Source organism: Cryptotermes secundus, unplaced genomic scaffold, assembly GCF_002891405.2.
Source record: "Cryptotermes secundus unplaced genomic scaffold, Csec_1.0 scaffold171, whole genome shotgun sequence".
NCBI lineage: Eukaryota > Metazoa > Arthropoda > Insecta > Blattodea > Kalotermitidae > Cryptotermes > Cryptotermes secundus.
Window position 1 is genome coordinate 239038 of NW_019726223.1, and position 23841 is coordinate 262878.

At 38.0% G+C, this 23841-nt stretch overlaps 1 protein-coding gene across 2 annotated transcripts; it reads right to left on the reverse strand.

Moving 5' to 3' along the window:
* Nucleotides 1–785: 785 nt before the first annotated feature.
* Nucleotides 786–23683, reverse strand: LOC111863902 (pre-mRNA-processing factor 17). 2 transcript variants are annotated; one of them, XM_023850714.2, is made up of 11 exons: nt 23360–23683; nt 21488–21704; nt 15738–15967; nt 14481–14577; nt 10904–11118; nt 9423–9531; nt 6198–6352; nt 5610–5743; nt 4516–4737; nt 1757–1971; nt 786–799 (listed from the first exon to the last, which is right to left on the reverse strand). In XM_023850714.2, exons 1-10 carry the CDS (start codon nt 23525–23527, stop codon nt 1794–1796), a joined length of 1725 nt encoding a protein of 574 aa, XP_023706482.1. In that variant the 5' UTR covers nt 23528–23683; the 3' UTR covers nt 786–799; nt 1757–1793. The 2 variants fall into 2 exon arrangements, with proteins under 2 accessions (XP_023706482.1, XP_023706481.1); XM_023850713.2 differs by lacking the exon at nt 786–799 and having other exon boundaries at nt 1531–1971.
* Nucleotides 23684–23841: the final 158 nt, after the last annotated feature.

The following is a 23841-nucleotide window of genomic DNA, read 5'->3' on the forward strand; positions in this document are numbered from 1 at the left end:
ACTGCTGTATTATTAAATTTTCCATTACTTTATTTCCTGGGTTTGTTTTTCTTTTGGGGCTACCTTTCACTTCATTAAACCAGATTATTACTAATCTGGATTAATTTTCCCCAATAATTCATCTGGATCAGCGAGGGTTTACTGTATTCCAACAGTTTTTGCATACATCAGAGATAATCAACATCCACAAATCAATAAATTTGCAAGATACATGTTAACATATTCTATGAAGTTTTGCTCAATTAAGACTAATTTTCTATGTGACTTTTCTTTTTATACATTTTGTGTGATACATTAGTTTGTGATATAAAATTTACAGTTCTCTAAAAAACAATATACATAAACTGCATTACTGGTGAAAAATCTGGCTTTTTAATCCACTTTTTTAAACTATGGTAGAGATTTCACATGAACATTACAGTACAGTACTAGAAACAAACACATCTTAAGAAACTTTAAAACCTACAAAACACAGTTTGCAAAAATTGTCTTGAGAAAAAATACCAGAAGTGTGTCACTGAACACTGTCCTGTGTTCCTTGTTTTCATTCTCAACAATACACAGATTTATACTTACAATATTTACAGTACAGAAGCTGGGACAGCGCAGTCCATATTGCGATTACAGGCTGGATGGCTGAGGGGCCAGAGTTTGAGTCCTGACAGGGGCAAGAGTCTTCTCTTCTCCATGTCAAGCAGACTGGTTCTGGGGTCCACCCAGCTTCCTGTCCCATGGGTACCAGGGGCTCTTTCCCTGGTGGCAGAGTGGCTGGGGTGTGAAGCTGACCACTCCTCTCCAACTAGTGCCAAGATCGAGAATACATGGATGTATACATCCACTCCCCTTTTTGCCTTCATGGGATAGTGCTTAATTAGTGAAGCACAGAGACAACTTTACTTTATTTATGTTTGTATTAATGTTATCTTTAACCCACTGATGACAGTGGCCACGCAGTCTAAGGCTGGATGTCTGTGTGCACTCATTCTGTGTTTGTGTTGTTCTGTGTGTACGAAGGGGCCTTGTGATGGATTGATTCCCTGTTCAAGGAGTCCTACCAACTGGGTATCGGATCGAGAAACTGAAAAAGCAGCCAACGTCCAACAAGGGGGGGGGGGGTCAGTATGGTATAGAAAACTCAAATTACTAACAGAAATGGAATGACAGAGCAGCAATGACATATAGGTTCTGAGACCAAAGGGACCTAAGAACGCCTAGGAAAATATGGATCAGTAGTGTCTTCAGTTTAGAACAGGGAATGAAGTAACCAAAACTTATGAGGAGGAGACCAATGGCAATTGATGGGATACAACTGACAATCCTTTGAACACTAAATTTGTGTGCCAACCAATAGAAATTGGCAGTTTTGCCATTGCCACTAATCAAAAATAAAGAACTTAAAAAAAAATGTCAGCATGCCTATAATTTGAATCGCCTGACAAAACAGCCAGATGTGTGTATAAAAATAAATAGACCTCGAATAGGAAAGGAGGTGTACATAGAAATGTACCTCAGTCAATGAACAATGACCAATGAATCAACTATTACCACAAATATTTAATAACAAGAATATGAACTGATATATTTACAGCAACTGTATATGATCTTCACATACAAAAACTCTTATGGCAATCTAATATGGTGAATGTCAGATAAAACAAAGAATTGATATAAATTATATCAGCACTTCACACAATTTCTTCTTTCAGTTTCACTGTTCTTGGCACTATACAGGTTATGTGAAACGTGTCATACTTACAACCTCTCATCTTCCTTTCTTGATCAAAAGTGCTACTTTAATCCCAGTACTTGATAAGACCATCCCAGCCAGCAGTAACGAGTTTACTAGGTTCATGTGGGTGCCACAGCACTCCAATGCATACACTGTCATGAGCCTTCCATTTCTTGTACAGCTTTGTGGTTTTCCAGTCCCATATATAACATTTACCATCAGCATCCCCTGATACCAAGTAGCTGCAACAAAACAGTACAGTTAAACGTTAATACAACAATCCAAAAACTGATTCAAACTACTATGAAACATACTAAAATATTTTAACAAAATTTCTGTTTACAATTTGGTTTCAAAATGAAGGACATGGTTTGAAGCTTTATGAGATTTGAGCTTGCCATGGTGATGAGTATCAAGGTTAGGTCTTCTGTGATGTGGCAATGTGTAGTTTACTAAATGGGTACAAGCATTTCAGTGGAATCAGCTGTCTCCATCTTCAGGGTATAAGACTCACTACTCTATCCCAAAGATGGAGGCAGAAGTTTCCTGCAAAACATTGCTACCTGTTACCTATGTAATAACTCCATGGCATCACATCCCTAAAGGCCGTATCGTCCTCTAAACTTTGTTTTGGCATTTATTTTACAAATCTAATCCACAACATTATGTAATAACTACAGCTGTTAAGAAAATAAATTTCATCTGACAATGGTCATTTCATATAACCTTTTCTGTCCTGACCATTTCTTTTTAAACCACAAATGAAGAGCTTTAAACAAGATGAGTGGTTAGTGTTCAGACAGTGGTGATGTCTGCTTAACATGGATGAGCAGTTAGTATTTCAAGTGTGTCTATTACTAGCAAAGTCTTTGATTTTGGTAGGCACAGTCTGGATTTTCATATTATGTAAGGTACTCTGTTACTTGTCAGACATAAAGTTGTGAATTGGTGACATAAAATCAACATTTTGGACAGCAGAAGCATGCGAACAAGCAAGCAAGTCACTTCTTGGTAGGAGCTAACCTCGGGAAGTTCATAGTTGAAAGAAATTAGAAGTCAACCTGTGGAGACTTATAGCGTGATCAGGGGAGTTTGTTTATGTGTAATATTTGGAGTGTGTAATTCAGTGAGACTGTTATAGTTCCTGTGTTGTAAATCCATGAAGACTAGTGCAGACAGACTGAAGAGAGTAGTGTGGAGTGATTGTAAACTGTGTAAAGCAGCAATAGTATTGTGACATGTCGACCCATTGTTGGTCGACAGGATGTGGAACAAGGTCAGGTAACCCGCTTCTAAGCACCAGCCGGTAAACAAGACTCCCATGCAGGCACGATTACATCATATTGCAGTAGTGAGGAGTCACATGACCTCTGCATTTCCGTGAGTGACATCATATACCCCCATCCAGTCCACTGCTACATAACGATTGGTAAACACCCCTCCATGTTAGGCTGTGATGTCACACAACAGTGCAGTCCGTGCCGTGGCCGTTGCTGGGCAATCGCTAAGTAAACATGTTCCAACAATAAGTGCTGTTTTCTGTGTGGTCAGTGCAGAGGGCATATAATGACAGTATTCGGCAGAACGAAAGTCAGTATCCATCAGCATTTGGCAGTATTTGAGAGTGGCAGAAGCTGGCGAAGTTGAACCAGGAATACAGAAGGTCGCCCTGTGAGAATGTCAAGTGTGACTGGAAGATTTCATGTGTAATACTTGTAGTGATTTGAGTGCTAGTTTCTGTGTGGAGATACATTGCTAAGAGACGAATAGTGCAAGACAGAGATAGTGTGTGCAGTGGTGAACTGGAAAGTGTGTAACTAAGTGGTTAATAAAACCAATTACCAATCTGAATGGGGTCTTCAGTAGACAAACATGTTGCAGTAAAATAATTAATTGCAGTTATGACCTGTAGCTTGTTAAGAAATCCAATTACCAATCCAAACCCCATCTTTAGTCAGCCGCAATTGACAACATGAATCTTGAAAGTATGTGCGATTTCTAATACGTAAGCAACCCAAAAGACATACTAATGAACAATAACTCTTCTTCCATTAAGTCTCCTGAACAGGTGGCCTCCATAGTCTAGGGGTAACGTTCCCACCTCATGACTCAAGGTACGTGAGTTCAAACCTGGCGGAGGTCATGGAATTTTTAAGGGTGGAAAAATTCAGGGAACAAGTCCTCCGGGAGGGTCCTATGTCGTAGATTTACAGCACGTAAAAGAACCTCATGTCTCTAGGAGACCTCTGAGCAAAATTTGGCAAAATGTTTCCAGCCCAAGTAGTTTCCAATGCCTCCGGTAGATGGGGAAGTTACCAGGTACCACTGCCAGTTGAGGGCCGACCTCGCTGGCAGAAAGAGGAGAGTTATCGGGTACCACTGCCAGTAGATGGCCGACCTCGCTGGCAGAAAGGGGAGATAACGGGCACCAGTATCGGTAGGGTATGGCGACAGTAGAAATTAAAGGGGGACGTACAATAGACTATTAGTCGCGGTGCATGAGGAAACCCACCCCCTCTATACTGAATAACTGAGGTCTCCTGAACACTTTAAAATTTAGACCTCATAAGGGAACACACTCAACCATAAAACATTTTGCGAGACCTTATATATATATATATATATATTGACTGAAGCTACAATACAATGCTACTAATGTAAAAACTGTGATTTTGTCACCCTTTTAGGGATTATTCAATTTGTATCATTCAAAAAGCCATCCCTTAACTTTCCTTATGAAATAAACCTTTAGACACAGTTCTTACTTATACAGAATGAAAACAAACCTCATATCCGGTGAGAAATCAAGAGTGCATGCATAACCAGCCACCATATGTCCGCTGAAGGTTTTCTTGCGGTTCATCTTAAATCGATTCAAAGCTGAAAATATGACAATCTTGTTGTCCATGCTCTGGCATGCCAGCCACTTCTGGTTTGGTGACGGTGTCACTGCAGGCATTGAGTGCATTGTGGGATCAGCTATATACTTCATATCCACTGGAATATCCCTGGAACAAATGAATGTTACAATGCAGGAATGGAAGCAAATGATATATATTTTACAAAAAGGACTTTTTACCTTGACATAAAATCCAGTTTGACGAACTCTGGTTTTTCCACTCAACATATGCCTGTTTTTCAGAATTCTGTGACATCATTTTCACTGTACTGTGCAACCAGAGGCATGTTCGTACTGAGCATTACAAACTGTCTCTATTTTGAGAAACTGCTTAAACCTAATCCTTTGTTAGATGTTAAAAAAGGATTAACTAACTAACTCCATGGATCACAGTCCTTCCTGAGAAATGAACATTCACTCACCTAAACAAGAAATGATACTGATAACAGCTGAGTTCTGAGTTCTCAGTTAGATAAATCTAGTCCACATATTCACAACCTATTTACAATCCATTTTAATAATTTGTGCCTATCTTTGAACCAGTCTCGTAAGGATCTTTTGCCTTCAGGTTCTCTGACTAAAATGCTGAACACATTCTTGTCTGTCCCATACTGATCGAGGAGGAAAAAATTATAAAAGAAACATGACTGTGACAGAAGCCATAGAAATGTGATCTGAGGCCTTTAAAGCAGTGAGGATTAAGACTGTAACTTTCTGGGATCTGACACTGTGTAGTTTTGTAGGCAGCCACAACACTCACAACAATGAAATCTTAAAAGCTTACATAACATTCAGCTGGATTTAGCCACTGATGGTCAGCCATCAACACTCATGGCAGCACAAGGACATGTGCTAATGTTTCTACTGAAAAAGTCTGTAAAATACAAATACTGCATTTCGTGAGGTTTGATAGGTAGCAAGAAACATTACAATCAGGAGTCTACTAAACATGTTAGATATACATCACAATGTAGAACTTACCACTCCCACACACGAAGACTTTTGTCATCAGATGTTGTTACAAATCTCCGATTCTCATCAACAAATGTGATTGTGTTAACTGCACCAAGATGACGGTCATATTCTTGAACAATTTCTCCTGATCGTACATCCCACTGTAAAGAAATAGGACACTTTAATCAAAAATGTATTTTCATTTCCATTTTTGTACAATTTTTTTATGTTTTAATTCTTAGTCTTTAATTTTTAAATTTCATTATCTAAGTATTTTAAATTTTAACTGAAAGATTCAATTTGTGCATTTAAAAACTCTCAAAAGCACAATACGTATCCTTATTGAAGAATTAAATGCAAATAGTTAGATGCAATTCAACAACTGAGACTAGTATCACTATACGCCGGATGACGACCCAGTATAAGGGCCGAAACATGTAGTATCAATAAAAACAAATGTCAATACAATAGTGGTTACTTAGTTTTTAAATACAGAATATTGTTATGTAGACTGCATACATTTGTATACATTTATATACCCTATGTATTTTACAGACATGAAATAAAACATAATTCTATGGATCATGTAATAATATGAATATTCTGAAGACTTACACAGATTATTTTCTTGTCTGATGTTCCAGCAACAAAGAAATGTTGTTTGTCTTCCTCTGGATGAAATTTTACACAGTAAGGAATTTTGCGGCTTGTGAAACGAGACATGCACTGACCAGTTTCTGTATCCCACAGCTTGATGTATCGATCATATGCTAAACACACAAGAAGCTCACTGTTATATACACAAGGAATATATTTCATAACATAAAATACATATTATATTTTGGGTTTACAAAATTTGAGACTGTGGTATCCTGGGTTATGACACTGTGCAGTCCCATTCTTTGTTACTACTTAACATCTCTTAGCATAAAAATATGCAACTTGAAGTTTTAATATAGGCGATAATTTAAATTGTGGTATTCTGGTTCGTCACAATGCTGTCTTGTGGATGGTAACCACCTACGAGGCTACACAGCATCATAGCACAGAAGACAAGAGCACAAAAGTACTATATACATTCCTTCAAATTCTATTAACCACCAGATATTTCAACAATGACACATTCTTTTATGAAGATGATCAGATTTATATGGGCATATGAAGATAATGCATAGAAGTGTTTCCCAACTGGTGGGTCATGTCCCATTAGTGGGGCTTAACAACTGGCTGTGTGGGAATGAGAGCTTAATAATAGTAACTTCTGTTAAAGATTAATATACCACTGGTATCCATAATTTCTGGGACTGGTGCTACCATCTGGTCAAAAACTTTGGGCCTACTGGCCACCATCACCCTTGAAGTAGTCCCCTTCTGCACGTATGCACAGTTCTCAACGCTTCTGCAATTTTTTAAATGCATCCTGGACGCTGTGTTCTGTGAGGGTGTTGAGCACTGCCTGCGATTCTGCCTCAATCACCTCAATTGTGTTAAAACGGCAGCCTTTCAGTTTTATCATCAATCAGGAAAACAGAGAAAAGTCGCAGGGCGCCAAGTCAGGCGAGTAGGGTGGGTGGAGGACAACAGTCATGATGTTTTTGGTCAAAAATTCCCTTGTGAAAAAGGAATGTGAGACGGTGTGATGTCATGATGCAACGGCCAGTTATTCTGTCACCAAAGTTCGGGTGATGTCTTCACGCATTTTCACACAGTCACCATAAATGTCATACTAGTATGTGGAATTGGCTGTTTGGCCTGCCAGGATGAATTCTTTGCGAATACTCCCCTTGATTTCAAAGAAAATAATGAGCATGCTCCTGACGTCGTTCTTCACCTGTCTCGCTTTCTTCAGTCTAGGTGAGTTTGGACTTTTCCATTGGGAGGATTGTTGTTCTGTCTCAGGGTTATAACCATAAGTCCAGCTCTTGTCACCAGTGATAACCCTGCACAAGAAGGTTGCATCGTCGAAGACAATCTGATGAAGTGCCTCACAGACATTAACATGCTCCAGCTTCTGAACAGCTATCAGAATCCTGGGAAACTCGCATTAGGCCAGATACATGACCCCAAATAAAATGATATAGAAAATCAGCACGTCCACCCTTATGCATGAAATTCTGTACACTGACTCCCAAGATATGCTAGTATTACCATCTACTGTTGCATTGCACTAATTCGTGATCGAAAAACATGTACAAGATGTTAAGGAAACATGATAAAATCTTGAACTTCTCAGTTTAGATAATAGTACGCCATAGCTCAAGTGGTTAGTCGCTGGCTTCCCACCACACTGGCCCAGATTAGGGTCTGGTCAAGTGGAATTTGTGGTGGACAAAGTGGCACTGAGGCGGGTTTTCTCCAAATACTTCGGTTTCCCCTGCCAATCTTCATTCCACCAAATTCTCCATCATCATAATCACCTGGGGCAGGCTACAATAGGCCAATCAGTGGCTGCCCTGCCGAGTGGACCCAGGTGACTCCACCCACCACTAAGCGAATTAGATAATAGTAAAGATATCAAGTAGTTGAATTATTTTTTCTTCTTTCCATGTGCACATCACAACTTCTTCAACAAACTATGGAATATTTGCATACCACAATAATTCTGACACATTTGCTATAATTATCTGCACACAGCATAAACTCTTTTGTTTAATTATCTTGAAAATTGTACACCATGTGAGAAAAGCACATGGAGCATAAAATTAGAGTTTCATTTTTATTTACTATCAAAACAATTTTTGTTCTGACAAATTTCTGGCAACATAAATTCCATGTAAGTGAAGAAATGAATTTTTGTCTTCATGTAAATTATTAGTACTTCCTGTACAATTTTAACCAAAACTGAAAAATGTTGGCAAATTTTAATAAAACTCCCCAGTGTTAAATATCATGAAAATATCTTTAACAGTTCTTGAGTTGTTACATGCAGACACACTGATGAACAAACATGGTGCAACCTGCACAATTTCCAAACTTTTCATTGCAAATGCACCAAACAGAATAAATATTTTATTCCACTTGCACTATTTTTAAACCTTAATGCTTTATAGAAATAAATGTTATTAGAAGCTTGGCTAGAAGATTATGCATTTCAACCACTTTTGGATATTACCTGATAGGGTAGTTGGTATAGTGACTGGCTATGGGCTGGACAATGGAGGGGTCAGAGTTCAAGTCCCAATAGTGTCAAGAATTTTCTCTTCTCCACGTCATCCAGACCGGCTCTGGGGCCCACCCAGCCTCCTATAGGATGGGTACCAGGGGCTCTTTCCCTGGGGGGTAAAGAGGCAGGGGCGTGTAGCTAACCACTCACCTCCAGATAGTGCCAAAGTCAAGAAAATGTGGCTCTATACACACACTCCCCCCTACGCCATCATGGTGTAGTGCTTAATTAGCTAAGCAAAGGGACAACTTTACCTCTTACCTTACCTTTTTCTTGCATAAGTAGTCATTATAATGAGCAATTTTACAAATTTTATAAATTTTTGGTACATCAAGCTTGCAATCTACTGGGAGCAATGATCAACACTACATACATCCAGAGTAAAACCACTGTGGCACTGCACAGTTTAGTAGATAAGTACTGGCGTTTCAGAGAGACTCCTGCCTCCAACTTCAAGGTAGAAGTTCACCTATCTACAAACAATGAGGTGTCACATTCCAGAAGACCATGACCTGAATGAACAACATGAGATCCCAAAATCTCATTTCTAACCACTGTTTAACAGCAAAGGAAAGCAAACATACAACAATACTGCAAAAAATTTGACTCTGGATACATGTGTCTTCTGTGCAACATAACTGAGTCAGAAGAGATGCATGCCTACAAGTACTACTCACCTGCTGATAGGAACTGTGTGCCAGCATTGCTGAAACAAATATCCCTTACTGCCTGCTGATGGCCATAATATGTTCTGATGCAGCGACGTTCATTATATACTTCCCACAGCTGAAACAATACAAAGCATAATTGACTTGTTATACACACTTTAAGAAGGCTGCAAAGATCCAGTCTACTGGAGTACATATAGCTTCCAAAAGCATTCTGAATTTTTCTGGAAGTCTCACACTTTCCAGGACTATTATAAAAAATACAACGAATATACCAGAACTGTTATGCTTTGCAAATTCTCTGTAACTTGCTTTATAAAATCCAGAACTTCAAATAAATGATAGCCATCTTATATTTACTCACATATTATATAGTATGAAATGGGGAATAATGGCGTGATTTGTGAGTAATGAACATGGCAGGAAAAAATAGTTGTACCTTAGCTTCTGGCAGGAAAGAATGGGAAGATCTATAACGAGTCTCCCAGCTGAGATTTCAACCAAGACCTACCAAATAAAAATCAGTTCTAATTACTGCACCATGTCATTCAATGAAGGCTTGGTTGATGACTGATTCTGACAATTAACTCTTTTAAGTTAACAACAAAACTTCAAATTTTGAATGTATAATTTATATCTCTTTGGAAACCACAATTTTAAACTTTTAGTTCCAAACCTACAGCTGCGGGCAACAGCTGTCATATTTAACATGAGTACATATCAACTACATGCAATGGAAAAGAATCTTCTCAGGGTTGGCCACATTCCAGTTGTGGACTTTGCATGGCTGCCTCACTTGCATCCATGGGAAGAGAAGGGGTTGAGAAGCTCAGACAGGAACATAAGACTGGACTGTTGCAGATCTAGCAGAATTACCTCATAAGGGTTAACGAGAAGGAAGAGGGTTGAAAAGCAATGGAACCATTGGTTTTGATTGTTGCAGACCTGAAGTACTCCCTCCACTAGTGCACAAGTGCACAACCTAGTCCCGGTGCTTTCAGAACACTTGGAATAGCACTGCACAGGTTCATGGCATTTAGATAAGTTTTTGAATGTGTGATAAGCCAATTATGCATGACCTCCTTCAACAGATGGTCAAGAGGTCAATGAAGTATTTTAAGCATTTTTTAATAAGCAGAAATGCATAATATGCACAGTGAATGCTGTTACCACATTATGGTGACAGATGGTGTATGCTTGCAGTTGTTGGGCTTTTTAACTCAAATTTTAAGGAACATTTGTACAATTTAAAAAATATATTACATGCAAATTTTCACAGCAGATCCAGAGGCTACATCCAGCTTTCAGGATGCTGTCTGCCCATCCATGTCAATGTGATAACTGAGAAGAGCAGTGAGATAAGCAATGCTCTGCAGTTATGAAACTTCAAACACCACCTCCCCTTAAAATTCCCCTTTTGGGGGTCAAATTCGAGACTCGTAAATAATGCCTGCTACTAAATCAAAATCCTATCTACACAGCCAAATTACCTTAACTCTGCAGTCCATACTGCAGGACAACAAAAGGTGTGCTGTCTTCGGAAACCAACGTACAGTAGAGATACCCTTTGTATGACCCTGCCATGTGTGGATATGTGATTTTGGAAGAAAGCACCGTTCTGGGGGTGAATCAGATCGTAGATTTACACCCACATCTTGTGGTGCATGCAGGAATGAACGGCCCTGGTAATCCACAACATCTCTGACTGGAAAAGAAAATAATGGTAATGTCACAACCAGTAAAGACAGACAAAGCATACATTAAAGGAACAAATATTAAAACTGAGCAAGAATGAACAAATCTGTTACATTTAAAACAATATTTGCACTGTTTCCAAAGCAGATAATAAAATATAAAGCTGCAAATTGAGTTTTCAAAATATCTCCTAATTATGAGAAGAAGTCAGATTACTCAATTGTACACATTTCATAACATTATACAATGGTGATGTATTACAGTCACATCAATCAAGCTAAAAATGTGTTCATTACAATGAAGAACATACAACAAAACTAAAAATGTACAAATAATGCACTGTATGTGTATGAATGCAATGCATGCAACAATTTTATAAAAATACAGAAAATGTTCCTCTAAATCCAATGTAGATTATTTATTTTAATCCTTTCAATTTATTCTTTTCAAAACAAAAAGAAAATACTAGACAAAATGACACATACGAGATATAAATTTCATACATATTGATAGTTGAGTTTCTCATGGCAGTAAATATTAAGCATAAGATCCTCTGAGATGTGACAAAATGTGGTCTGGTTGACAGTCATTAACATTCCAAAGAAACCTGCTGCTCCATCTTCAGGGTATAAGCAGTAGGAACATGAAATTTTTAACCTAAGATGGGGGCAGCAGCTTCCTCCAAAAAGTTGATTCCTATCTATTTGACTACAGATGTCACAGCATGATCTTCAGCCACTTTGGTTACAGAGTCTCGGAGCTATCACCTCCTACCATGTTAAGAAATAGTAATGAAAGTGGAGTAAAAGTAATGTAAGGGAAGTGACAGTCAACATAAAATTAATGTAAGGAGGTGAGAGACAACATAAAATAATATAAAAAAAGGTAAAGCTATCCCTGTAACAGGCCACAAAGGTCCATAGGGTTATGAGACATAGAGGATCCCACAGTCTCTAGACAAATGGCTCACAGATGGTGGTAAGATTGTCAGCCTCATATGCTGGTTGCCCTTTACCCCCAGGAAGATTTCTGGTAGTCATTTCTGTTAGAGGCTGAGTCGAACCCAGGGCCACAGTACTGACAGAAGGATTAGGTAAATTGAAAAAAAAAAAAAAATCCACCTCATCAGGACTCAAACCTGTGACCTTCTGGCTTGTAGCACAGTGCCTTAATCAACTACATTATTGCGTGCCCTCACATAAAATAATGTAGGGGATATCATGACCATCACAGAAGTAACATAAGATGAGTGACAGCCAATACTAAAGTGATGAAAAGAAAGTGACATCAAACATAAAATCCATTCTTCAAAGAGTCAGCTCAATTTCAGCTGCTATATTCGTGGTTTATTTAATGAGACTGTGAGTAGCTTTTACTAGAGTATTCAGCAACAAATGGTAGGACGATCAGTGAATAATGAATTGAGAAGGATGTGGAAGAAAGCAGATGTGGCCTAATTTGAGGTACCATAATGGTATTTGTTGGATGGACTGAGAAAACCCACACAAAATATTAGTTACAAACAGCTAGTGTCTTGGACACAAGCCCACAGCTGTACAGTTCTACCACCCTACTTGGTCATTTTTTGTGTTAAAATATAACCAATGCCATTTTAATAGAGACTTATGGAAAAACAAAAATAAAGACTGAATTTACAAAATGAGCTCAGAAAAACATTTATGAAGCTAGACAACTGCAGCTGTACCTAAGAAGGTATACAGAGCCCATCTTCAAACGAGACACTAGATAACAATAAATATTCATATGTAGTTTCCTGCTCTTTCTCCTCAGAATCCAGGGAATGAACCTCTGCTACATGAATGCTAGGAGGAACCGAAATCTGTTCTGAATATGGTAACAAAGACAGAAGATCATGTGAGATTTGAGTCTAAGATGAGACAAGACAGGCAGGGTCAGACCATTACCTTCAGAAATAACCCTGCCCACCCCCTCAGGAATTAAAACATAATTGTGCAGTGTATACAAACTCATTTTACTGAGTTATTTTGGATCTAAGTATAATGTGCCAATTACAATTTTNACGTTCCTCCGAAACGTCGGTTAACACCACATATACACGGTGCCAAATCCCAGAAGACTGCCTTCTTCATAGTCACCACCGTGAAAGCCTCAAATCTTACAAAGGAATAGATATATCAAATAATTACCATCCAGCCATGGTTGGTCCTTCGGTGCAACATTAATAATATTTACAATTTGAAAAATGATGCCAAGTCTTACTCACAAAACTAAATTTACTTTATCAACCCAAATCATTTGAAAAGAGGTTTATTTATACATACAACTGAGTGGGAGGAACTGGTAAATCTTTTATTCAGAGTGATGAATTGAAGCAAAAATATTAAAAATAATATACACATTTCTTGCTCACATTGTCTTAACTCTATGAAACACCATCCTACTAAAGAAGCTAAGAATTTCTCAGCTGGTCAAGGAACTTCCTGCTAATTATAAACCTTGAAGTTCACAGTGTTCACAAGCGTTTGTTACACACTGAGCTAGATCATTCCTATGTACCATTTGAGGTTCTCACAACAGTGGTTATGAAGAGTTCTACCTCCTAGGATACACTGCCATGTAGTTCATTGAAGGTCAACTGAACTTCAGGAGGAATATGTTGCCTCCGTCTTCAGGGCCAAAAAATGAGTCAAGCAAGAAACCAGCATGAAGCAGATAGCAAGCAGAGCTGTAGTTTCTTGCTTGGCTTATTCTTCGACTCTGAAGACAGAGGAGACATGTTCCTCCAAAACATCAGGTGACTTTCAATAAATAAGACATTATATCCCAGAAGAGAGAATTCTTCTAGATGAATCTTGTTCACACCTCTGTGCCCTATTTCTTTAAAATTCACTTTAAAACAAATCTACTGCATGTAATTTTGTTTCTTGCATAGTCTCATGGCCTACAACAAAGAAAAATTACATTCATGACTAAAATGGTTAAAGTGTCACCATGCTTAACTAATTAAGCACTACACCATGAAGGCATAAGGGGGAGTGGATGTAGAGACCCATATTTTCTTGAACTCGGTACTAGCTGGAGGTGAATTGTTAGCTTCACAGCCCAGCTCTTTTACCCTGAGGAAATATCCCCTGGTACCCATTGCGTAGGAGGCTAGGTGGGCCCCAGAGCCACTCTGGATGAATAGAGAAGGGAAAATTCTTGACCCTATGGAGACCCAAACTCTGACCCCTCAGTCATCACGCCCATAGCCAGTTACTATACCGGCTTCACTATCCCAACTCTTTACACTCATGACTATCTACAACAAATGACTACTGTGAATTTCTGCTTGCCAGCTCATAAAATCAACTCATTTCAGATAATTTTACATAAAACAGTTATCCTTACTGTGTAACACTGTCTTTTCCTCCAGAGGCTTATCATCCACCTGCTTTCCTCTCTTCTGTCGTTTTGCAAGTATCTCCTCTAATTCAGCAGCTTCTTCCTGTAATTAATAACAAGATATCAGCTATAAGAACCTCAAATATCATAATTTACACACATTAAATATTACGCAGAACAAAAAATATGTCCAATATAAGTTGCAGCCTTGAATGAATTCAATATTTTATGCCAGGTTACATTTCTTCATAACATGTTTTCAAGATAACGGTAATCAATTACTGAAGTTGATTTTTTGAATAGAAAATGTGCTTATTTGTGAAAACTGAACAGCCACTGAACTTCTATATGTTATGCATAATATAACCACAACCAATTATGAATCATGGAGAAGAGATTTGAATATGGAAACAAAGTAAATCTGCCATCCTCTTTTCTTTGGTAACCTCAATCAGTAATGGTACCTATTATAAAATGATCAATTTTTTGGACATTATCCACAGTCCTAGCTTCTATTTGAAACACTTCAGAGATGAGCCTCTCTTTCTGTCCTCTTGTAAAAAACAAATTAGCTGAGCTAGTCCCTGTATATAACAAACAAATTTTTTGAAACTTTTAGATCTCATATACCTGTTATAAAAATGAGACTGTTCACATTTCAAATTCTGTGACCAAAATGTATTCAAAATTAAAGACTCGTTTTATTTATGTCCTAAAGTAATACTGTACTCAAGTTGTACATATCTGTTTACTGTATGTTTAGCCCTCATTTCATTACTATAAATACAAAGGATTAATTTGGAGAAACCACTTCCTGCTATTGGAGGCCACCACATCTTAGTGTTTTCCCAATTTCCTGACAAAAGTAATACCAAGAGATTCTTCGCGCAAACTTGTAAAGTAAAATAACCTTTAGCACCATCCAACTTGAGGCCCTAAACCTATGCAAAGCCAACACTTTCTTTTAATTATACACCTTTCACTTGTTTAATAAAACAGAAGTACACCTTGGCAATCAAATAAAATAATTTTGTCTGATGATGTTCATCAATGATAAATCATAGCTTAAAAACAAAATATATATCCTGATGGTATAAACACACATCTACTATAGATACTAATAGCATGAAAATCTAAAGTCTTCAGAACCCTAAAATGCACCATACTAACAATTTTTCACGTTATTTCGAACCAATAATGTAAGAAAATTATGGTGGTCTTGATCTGTGCATGTCCTTGCATTTCAAAACAAAATCTACTTACTTCATTTGGTTTCATCACTCTCTTCTCATCAACATAACCTCCCCATGGGCCCAAAAATCCTTCAATATCTGATGGATTGTCATTTTTAATACGTTTCCTCTTGTCTGATTTTCTTTCCTTTGTTGATTCAAAGACTGTCTTGCCTTCAGCTTCCTTTGCTGCTTCCGTTGCTCCTATAAATTGTGTGGCTTCTTCAGGTGCCACTCCAACTGTGGGATCCAAAGCATATCCTACAAAAAAGGACAACAGAATAATTTCATAATTACTGCTGGTACTTCCACAGTGTATTGTGTAATGCTGTAATTCATAGTAAATTTAAAAAACTTATAAACTCCAGCTCCCACCAGGATAAAGCACATCTCACATACCCACACCAGTTTTACATACTATAGGAATGAAGTCACCCTTCTTACTATTAAAGAAGTAAATGCCATCTTAATTCAATTCAACTTTGTAACACATACCACTACAACATATACAGAATCATATCACTGTTTATATAAATTTTATACATGAATCTGGAGCTCTTCAAGGTCCCTGAACTGTATACAGGAATTTTTAGAACATATCATTTCATGTTAAGAGCTGGGGTAGTTCAGTGGGTATAGCGACTGGCTACGGGGTGGATGCTCAAGGGGTTAGGGTTCAAGTCCTAGTGGGGGCAAGAATTTTCACTTCTCCATGTCATTCAGACTGTCTCTGGGGCCCTTCCAGATGCCCATCCAATGGGTACCAGGGGTAAAGTGACCAAGGTGTGTAGCTGACCAATCACCTCCAACTACTACTGAGGTCAAGAAAAAGTTAGTCTATACATCCACTCCCCCATACGCCTTCATGGCTTAGTGCTTAATATGTTAAGCACAGAGACAACTTTACCTCTTATAATATCATGTTATTACCTCATGTTGTACTACATGTAGTACAAAGGTTCAGAATATTTTAGAACCCTTAGCAGCTTTACAAATGGATATTGTGCTTAAAAACCCTGATGATGAAACACTGTATTATCAATTAATTTATAATACAACACAATCAACAGATTTACATCATCACCACAGACCTGTAGATGAAGTGTCCCATTCAATTTAAGTCCCATTTGCTTTTCCTGGATCTTCCTATTGGCATATACTAAAGCAAGGTTAAAAAGCAATGGCAATAGAGCATCTCCTCGTTTCAGATAATTCTGAATAAGAAACGTATCACACAAATATTTATTTACCTAAATGACTTTACTATAGGTTTCATTTAAACACATTCTAATGAGCCTAACTAGCTTCATGGGTACCACAAACTCTATGAGAACATTCTACAGTACCTCTCTAACTGAATCACAGGATTTCTTGAAGTCTATGAATAGTAGATGCCCTATCTCATTTTACTCCGATTCTTTTTACAGTATCTGATGAATGCAAAAAACCTGATCAGTAGTTGATCTGTTAAGTCAAAACCTACACTGATGGTTACTACAGGATTCTTACGATGGTGTATAACACACAGAGATATTGGGTTTTTGGACTTTAGGTCCAGTGATTGAGGCTAGCTCCTTCTAAAGGACCCAACAGAATACGTGTTTTCCCTCACCTGACGACGGAAACAGATCCAGTTTCCGAAACGTCATGTTTTTCTTAGTTATCTTAAAAACCAGGACGATGGATAAAGTCCGAAAACCCAATATCCCCTATGCCGATGATTCCCAATAATTTTGTATATGGATAGACTTAACAATGAGCGGATACCGGATAAAATTTTATATGAAACATGTATATATAACAATTATGTATTGTATGCAAGAATTTGTTGCATTATTGATGGACTGTGTTATACACAGACGTTTTAATATGACTTGCAACAGGATGCTTAAATACAAAATGTTGTATGAAGTCAATAAAAGTGATGTTCTTTGATAATTACTACAGTCAGTTTTATCAGCCTCCTTGTAAACTGGCACAATAACAGACTCCTTCCACTGATCAGGAAATTCTTTTTTATTCCAAATAGAATGAATAAATTATCAATCTCACTCCATTATGTTTCACTTTCTGTTTAATCAGTTCTTCCAGAATTTAATCACCATGTGGTGATGTACATTCTTTTCAACTCTGAAATAGCAATTTCAGAGTCAGAACTAAGCTCAGGTACTAACGGCTAAGCTGTACCTATTTCTATCTGCCTAACACCACTGACCCTACGTACATTCAATAGCTGAGAGATGTAATTCTTCCACCTATTCAAAACGTTGTGCAGGTCACCATTCTGATCCCTTGCTAAGTTACCTGTACCTCCTTTAGTTTCTTGAGATTGAACCTCTCCATATGAAATTTGTGTGTTGTTTGTTTACTCACTGCCAATCTCTCCCTAACTTCTGCCACCACCACCACCACCACCACACAGTGGTCAGTATTGCAGTTTGCTCCCCAGGAAGACTGATATCTAGTACATTTGAGTGCCATCTCCTATCAAAATGTGGTTGATCTGACTGTGTGTTTTTCCATTGCGGGATGTTCAAGTAATTTTGTGTGTTATAATGTGGGAACATGGTACAAGGGAAAGTCTAGGTCACAAATGGAAATAAAACAGATGTAATGGACATACTAGGTTTTCTATGTGTATCATTAGGAAGCAGCAAAGTCCAGTCTAGGAAGAATATGTGCATGTTCAGAGGCTGGTTTCAGTAGTCAAAATGACAACCGTGTTAGAGGAGTGAATACCAAAGAGTAACATTCTGTTGTGCATTTTCATTTTTGGGCAAAAAGACTCGATGCAATGGACAGTCATAAGGAAACGTTTCCTGTTTATGGTGGTAAGTGTTTGTTGCATAAAGCAGTTCACAACTGGGTCAATAAATTCTCTCAAGGACGTTCAAAAGTTGCAGATGATGCCCGACCAAGTCACCCTGCTCAGAAGCAACTGTGCAGTGAGTGGAAGTACTGATTCCACCTCACATGAAGATAATGGTAGACAGTGTAACAACTGCACTATGATGTCCCCATGGTTTAACAAAGAGCACAATGCATTATAATTTCAAGTTTCAGAAAGTGTGCACACGATGGATGCCCCAAAAAACGAAAGACTGAGAAAAAATGAACCAAATGTGTCTGCCCTTACAACAGCTCTTATGGTATGCAGACAAGAGGAAAATATTCTTAAAGGGTTTGTTAATGGGGACAAATCATGGATGCATCACTACCAACCCCAATTAAAGCATGCTTCAATGGAATGAAAACATTACAATTCACATTCTCATTCAACCAAAAAGTTTAAGGTTATGTCATTAGCTGGGAAGATTAGGCATACCATGCTTTGGGATTCTCAGAGAGTACTGTCAGCCCATTTTCAGAAGTGGGGTGAAAATGTGAAAGCTACATCATACTGTGAGTTATGTCAAAGCTATGGGATGTAATTCACAGAAACGTCCACACCATCTGGCAAGAAGGGTTCTGCTTCATCATGACAGTGCCAGACCCCATACAACCTGAGCAACCCAGGAAAGAATTCAGGAACTACAGTGGGAACTTCTTGAACATCCGTCCTACAGCCCAGACTTGAAACCTTAGTGACTTCAATCCGTTCCATCCGCTAAAAATCACCTTGGTGGCAAACGTTTCACTGATGATGAAGGGACTGAACAGAAGGTACAGAAATGGTTGAGACAACAGTCATATACTTCTATGCTTTGGGTTTCAATGCACTGTAAAGTGATGGGACAGGCGTATCAGTGTTGGTGGAGGATATGTTGATAAATAAATGTTTTTCCAGGTTAAAATATAATATATTTGACATTTTATATCCATTTATGACCTATTTACTGCTTCTCCCTTCAACTTCTCACAATTTTTGGATGGGCAAGGTTTACAAAGTTCAAGTATAATTTTGTTGGGATAATGATAAAGTTAAAGTTGCCTGTAAGCTTAATAAACGGAGCACCATGCCATGAAAACATGGAGGAGTCGACATATCGCTTCATTCTTTATTAACCTTTGGCACTAGACAGCCTCTTACATCAGCTATTTAACACCAGCCAAAAAGTTCTTGGTAACCACAGGATACAAAGGTAGATGGACTACAGACCTTGTATCAGTGTTCAAACCCCATCCTGCTCAAACCCTAGTCATTATTCTGACTAAACAACCCCATCTCCTTTTATTTGTGATACTGCCTCAAAAACTGTAATTCCTGTTAGAATATAAGACTCATTTCTCATGCCTGGTTCTGTGGACATGGAAATAAAACATGATAATTGCTGGCCTCAACAATCTTTCCTGCTTATTCATGACAAGTGAAAAATCAAGGAAAATGTTTGGATTTATTTAATGATATTGTGTCTTAGTAGAGCCAGAACAGTGCAGTTGGTATAGTGACTGGTTATGGTCTGAATGACAGAGGGATCGGAGTTCGAGCTCTGGTATGGTCAAGAATTTTCCCTTGTCCATGTCACCCAGACTGGCTCTGGGGCCCACCTAGACTCCTATCCAGTGGATACTGGGAACTCTTCCCTGGGAGTAAATCAACCAGGGCATGAGCTGACCACTCACCACCAACTGATAACAAGATCACGAAAACATGGGGTCTATAAATCCACTCCCCCACATGCCTTCATGACATAGTGCTTAATTACGTAAACAGAGGGACAATTTTAACTTACCTAACATTCTCTCACTCGTTTTTTATTCTTCCACAGACAGTGAACAGTAAATGTGTTACCAGCACGCATATGATGACACATGCTTAACATGATACTGATGAGTTTTACCATAAAGATGGAGGGAAAAGATTGAAGTGAAACACAATTATAATGGTGAGGGTAGCATAGTTCCTCTTGTGGAGAAACGTCTGGCAAGTAGAAAGTCCGACTCTGTGGTCTAGTGGTCAGAATTCCTGGCTGCAGATCCAGAGGTCTCGGGTTCGATTCCCGGCGCTACCAGATTTTCTGAGAAGTAATGGGCCTGGAACAGAGTCCACTCAGCCTAATGAGGGTAACTGAGGAGATATCTCAAGGAAATAGCGGCTCTGATCTAGAAAACCGAGATTAACGGCCATGGGGATCTCTTGTGCGGACCATGCGACACCCTCTTTCTGCAAAATTCGGCATTAACTTCGCCGATAAGAGGCGGTCACTTGGTCGGTATACTTCACTTGCAGACTACAGGCCATGGAGTTAATTTTGTTTTAGTACAAAGTCCGTCAGACTGGTGAAATGAGCTGAAATTCCTTCAGCCCGGGTTACAGCACTACTTTCATGATAAGATCTGTTATTAACTCTGCAAAACACATAATGAAAAATATGTAACATTATGTGAGTCATCCTTGGAAGGAAACATGATGCCCACTCAGCTAGTCAAGAAATTTCCCACCTCTTATGAAACCAACAGGTTCAGTGCCATAACAAGAATCTTTCGCTGAACATTCAGTTAGATGAATCCAGTTCACACACACTCACACTATTTCTTTAATATCCATTTCAACATCACCTCTCCTTCTATATCCATAACTCTGGACACAAGAAGAAAGGCAGAAGATTCTGACCTGCTTGGTAATTAGCATTCCTCAAATTTAATTTATGTTTAATTTCTTCGTGATTATAATACATTTTGTTATAGCTATTTCAAAAGAGAAATAATGTATACTATCATAAAACATGCAACACTGACTTCAACACTCACTGTAAACAATAAGATGATAAAACACTAAAAAAATCTCTTTGCTGTATTCAGGCAAACTTATGAATAACTTATAACATGGCCTCTACTTACCGTAACTATTGAAAGTCCTACGCTGATTTTCAAACTGAAAGTCATTTATATGCGTCTGTTCCACAAAACCAGAAAGCATATTTTTATGGGCACGCTGCTGTCTTGTCTGAAAGGGGTTTTCTGGTCCTATCTCAGGTGCAAATAATTCCTCATATTTTGGATTAAACATAACTTCTTTTGTTGTAGAATCAATGTGTCGCAGAGATTCTACAGCACTCTGTAACAAAAAAAATGTTCATGTGTATGAGCTTTGAAATGTCTTCTAGCTAAAAATCCCAATGATCGTGCAGTTTAGAAAACAACTTCTCAATATTATGGCCATGTATTCCAGTTCTGTATGCAATTATTACTCTTATCTACTTATATCTCAAACTGGGTCACTTAGTTTTATTTATAGTTACCACAATACCCCAAACATAAAGCTAGTTTCTATTTTAATACTGCTCCTTATAAAATAGGGATCACTTTATTTTGAGTTCATTAACGGTAAATATGTAGATATTGATTATGAGGAGTTATAATGCTCATAAGTGGTTAAAAAGTTCCGTCCAGTGTGACTAGTAAAGATTTTTCTTATTTCAACCCTTCATCCCTTACATGTTTTGGTCTTTACAGACCGTCCTCAGAGGGATGTGTAGGTGTTCGTGGCGCACTGTGTATAACAACAGCGTGTCAAGAACACCTACAAGATGACATTAAAGATTTCTCTTCTCAAGAACTACAAGGCGGTAAACGTTTGGCCTCCTTCAAGAGAAGAAATAATAATAATAAAAAAAAGACATGAACCAACTTCGTTTACAATTTCCAATAAAAATCTTAACAAACTGGTTGTAAATATTTTAACATATTAAGACAGCTGCTGTGGTTGTTGAAACATCAGATTTTATATCTATTGTATTTTATCAACTTTATATGTATATATTCTGGCATTCAAAAACATATTGTAATAGTGGTTTCTGATTGTATTGATGTCCCTCTGAGGATGGTCTGTAAAGACCAAAACATGTAAGGAATGAAGGACTGAAATAAGAAAAATCTTTACTAATCACACTGGATGGATCTGTTTAACCTCTTATGATATTGTGAGTGTGACAGACCAGAAAGAAACAAATCAAGTTCTAATGATATTTGTGAAAAAACACAGAATTATATTTACAGTATTACGTTTTCAAATTATTGTTTCTTAATATTACAACTTTTAGTTCTTTTTATTACAACCCTCAGAACTAAATAACATATTCAAGTCTGCCCCCAAAAAGTTTTTCCTGATTTTCTCACTAGAAAAAAAAAGGGGATCAGTTTATGGTATTAGTATTATCACATAACACTTCAACTTGTGTAATGCAATTTAATTATCGAATAATAACGAGCGTGATATACCAGCTGTCATGGATTGAAGCAACTGTACTTGTCCTATATCATGTGTAATGATCCATGGACATGAAGTAAATAAATAAATAAATAAATAAATAGAAAAGTGGTCTTACATGCATTTATAACTGTTTCGGTACCTATGCATTCTCCATTAACCTGCCATTCAATAGCTGTGGTTTATTTTGCGTCACTGTCAGCATCTAGACGGTACAATGCCAAATGGTAGGATGACTTGGGAAGTTGAACAGATTAACAGATTTGGAATAGAGCGGCCACAGACTTATCGAGGTACTCACCAGCATCTACTTGGAGAGAATGCGGAAAACCATGAAAATCACGATTCAGGCCGGCCCGTGTCGCGACCGAGATTAAATGTCACAAATGCAAGTCGCGTGAATTATTACCTAGGAACTAACTCGCTCGCTACCAGAAATCCAATATTATTTTTATGATCAGTGCATTTTATATTTCATTACTTGAATTGATGTCTAAACTTACCGTAGGAACAACATCTGGAGCTGAACATACTTGCATCTTATTTTGTATTGATGTAATTGATTTACCATAACCTAATGGCTTCAAATGCGAGGTTATGTCCTCAAAATCTTCTCTATTTTCTGAATTTCCTTCTTCGTCACTACTACCATATTGTTGCAGATGAAGCATTTTATCTAATTAATCCAACCGCACTTAATATCAATGCCTCTAAGTTTGTATCATGTACGTTTAAAAAAACTCGTACCACAAACACCTTCGCACTTCCAGACTTGACACTAGTCTCTGCATACGCTGTATACTGCCATCCTGCCATCGCTGCGATCGCTGCCATCCCCTAGCAACAATTTGACACATGCGCAGTTATTATCTGTGCATTCCGTTTCTGCCATCTATATTCAGCTGCAGAACTGGAGCAAATCACAATAAAGTTGTCGTATGTTGACGCACAGACACTTTACTAGGCAACGCTTGCGAAACACACG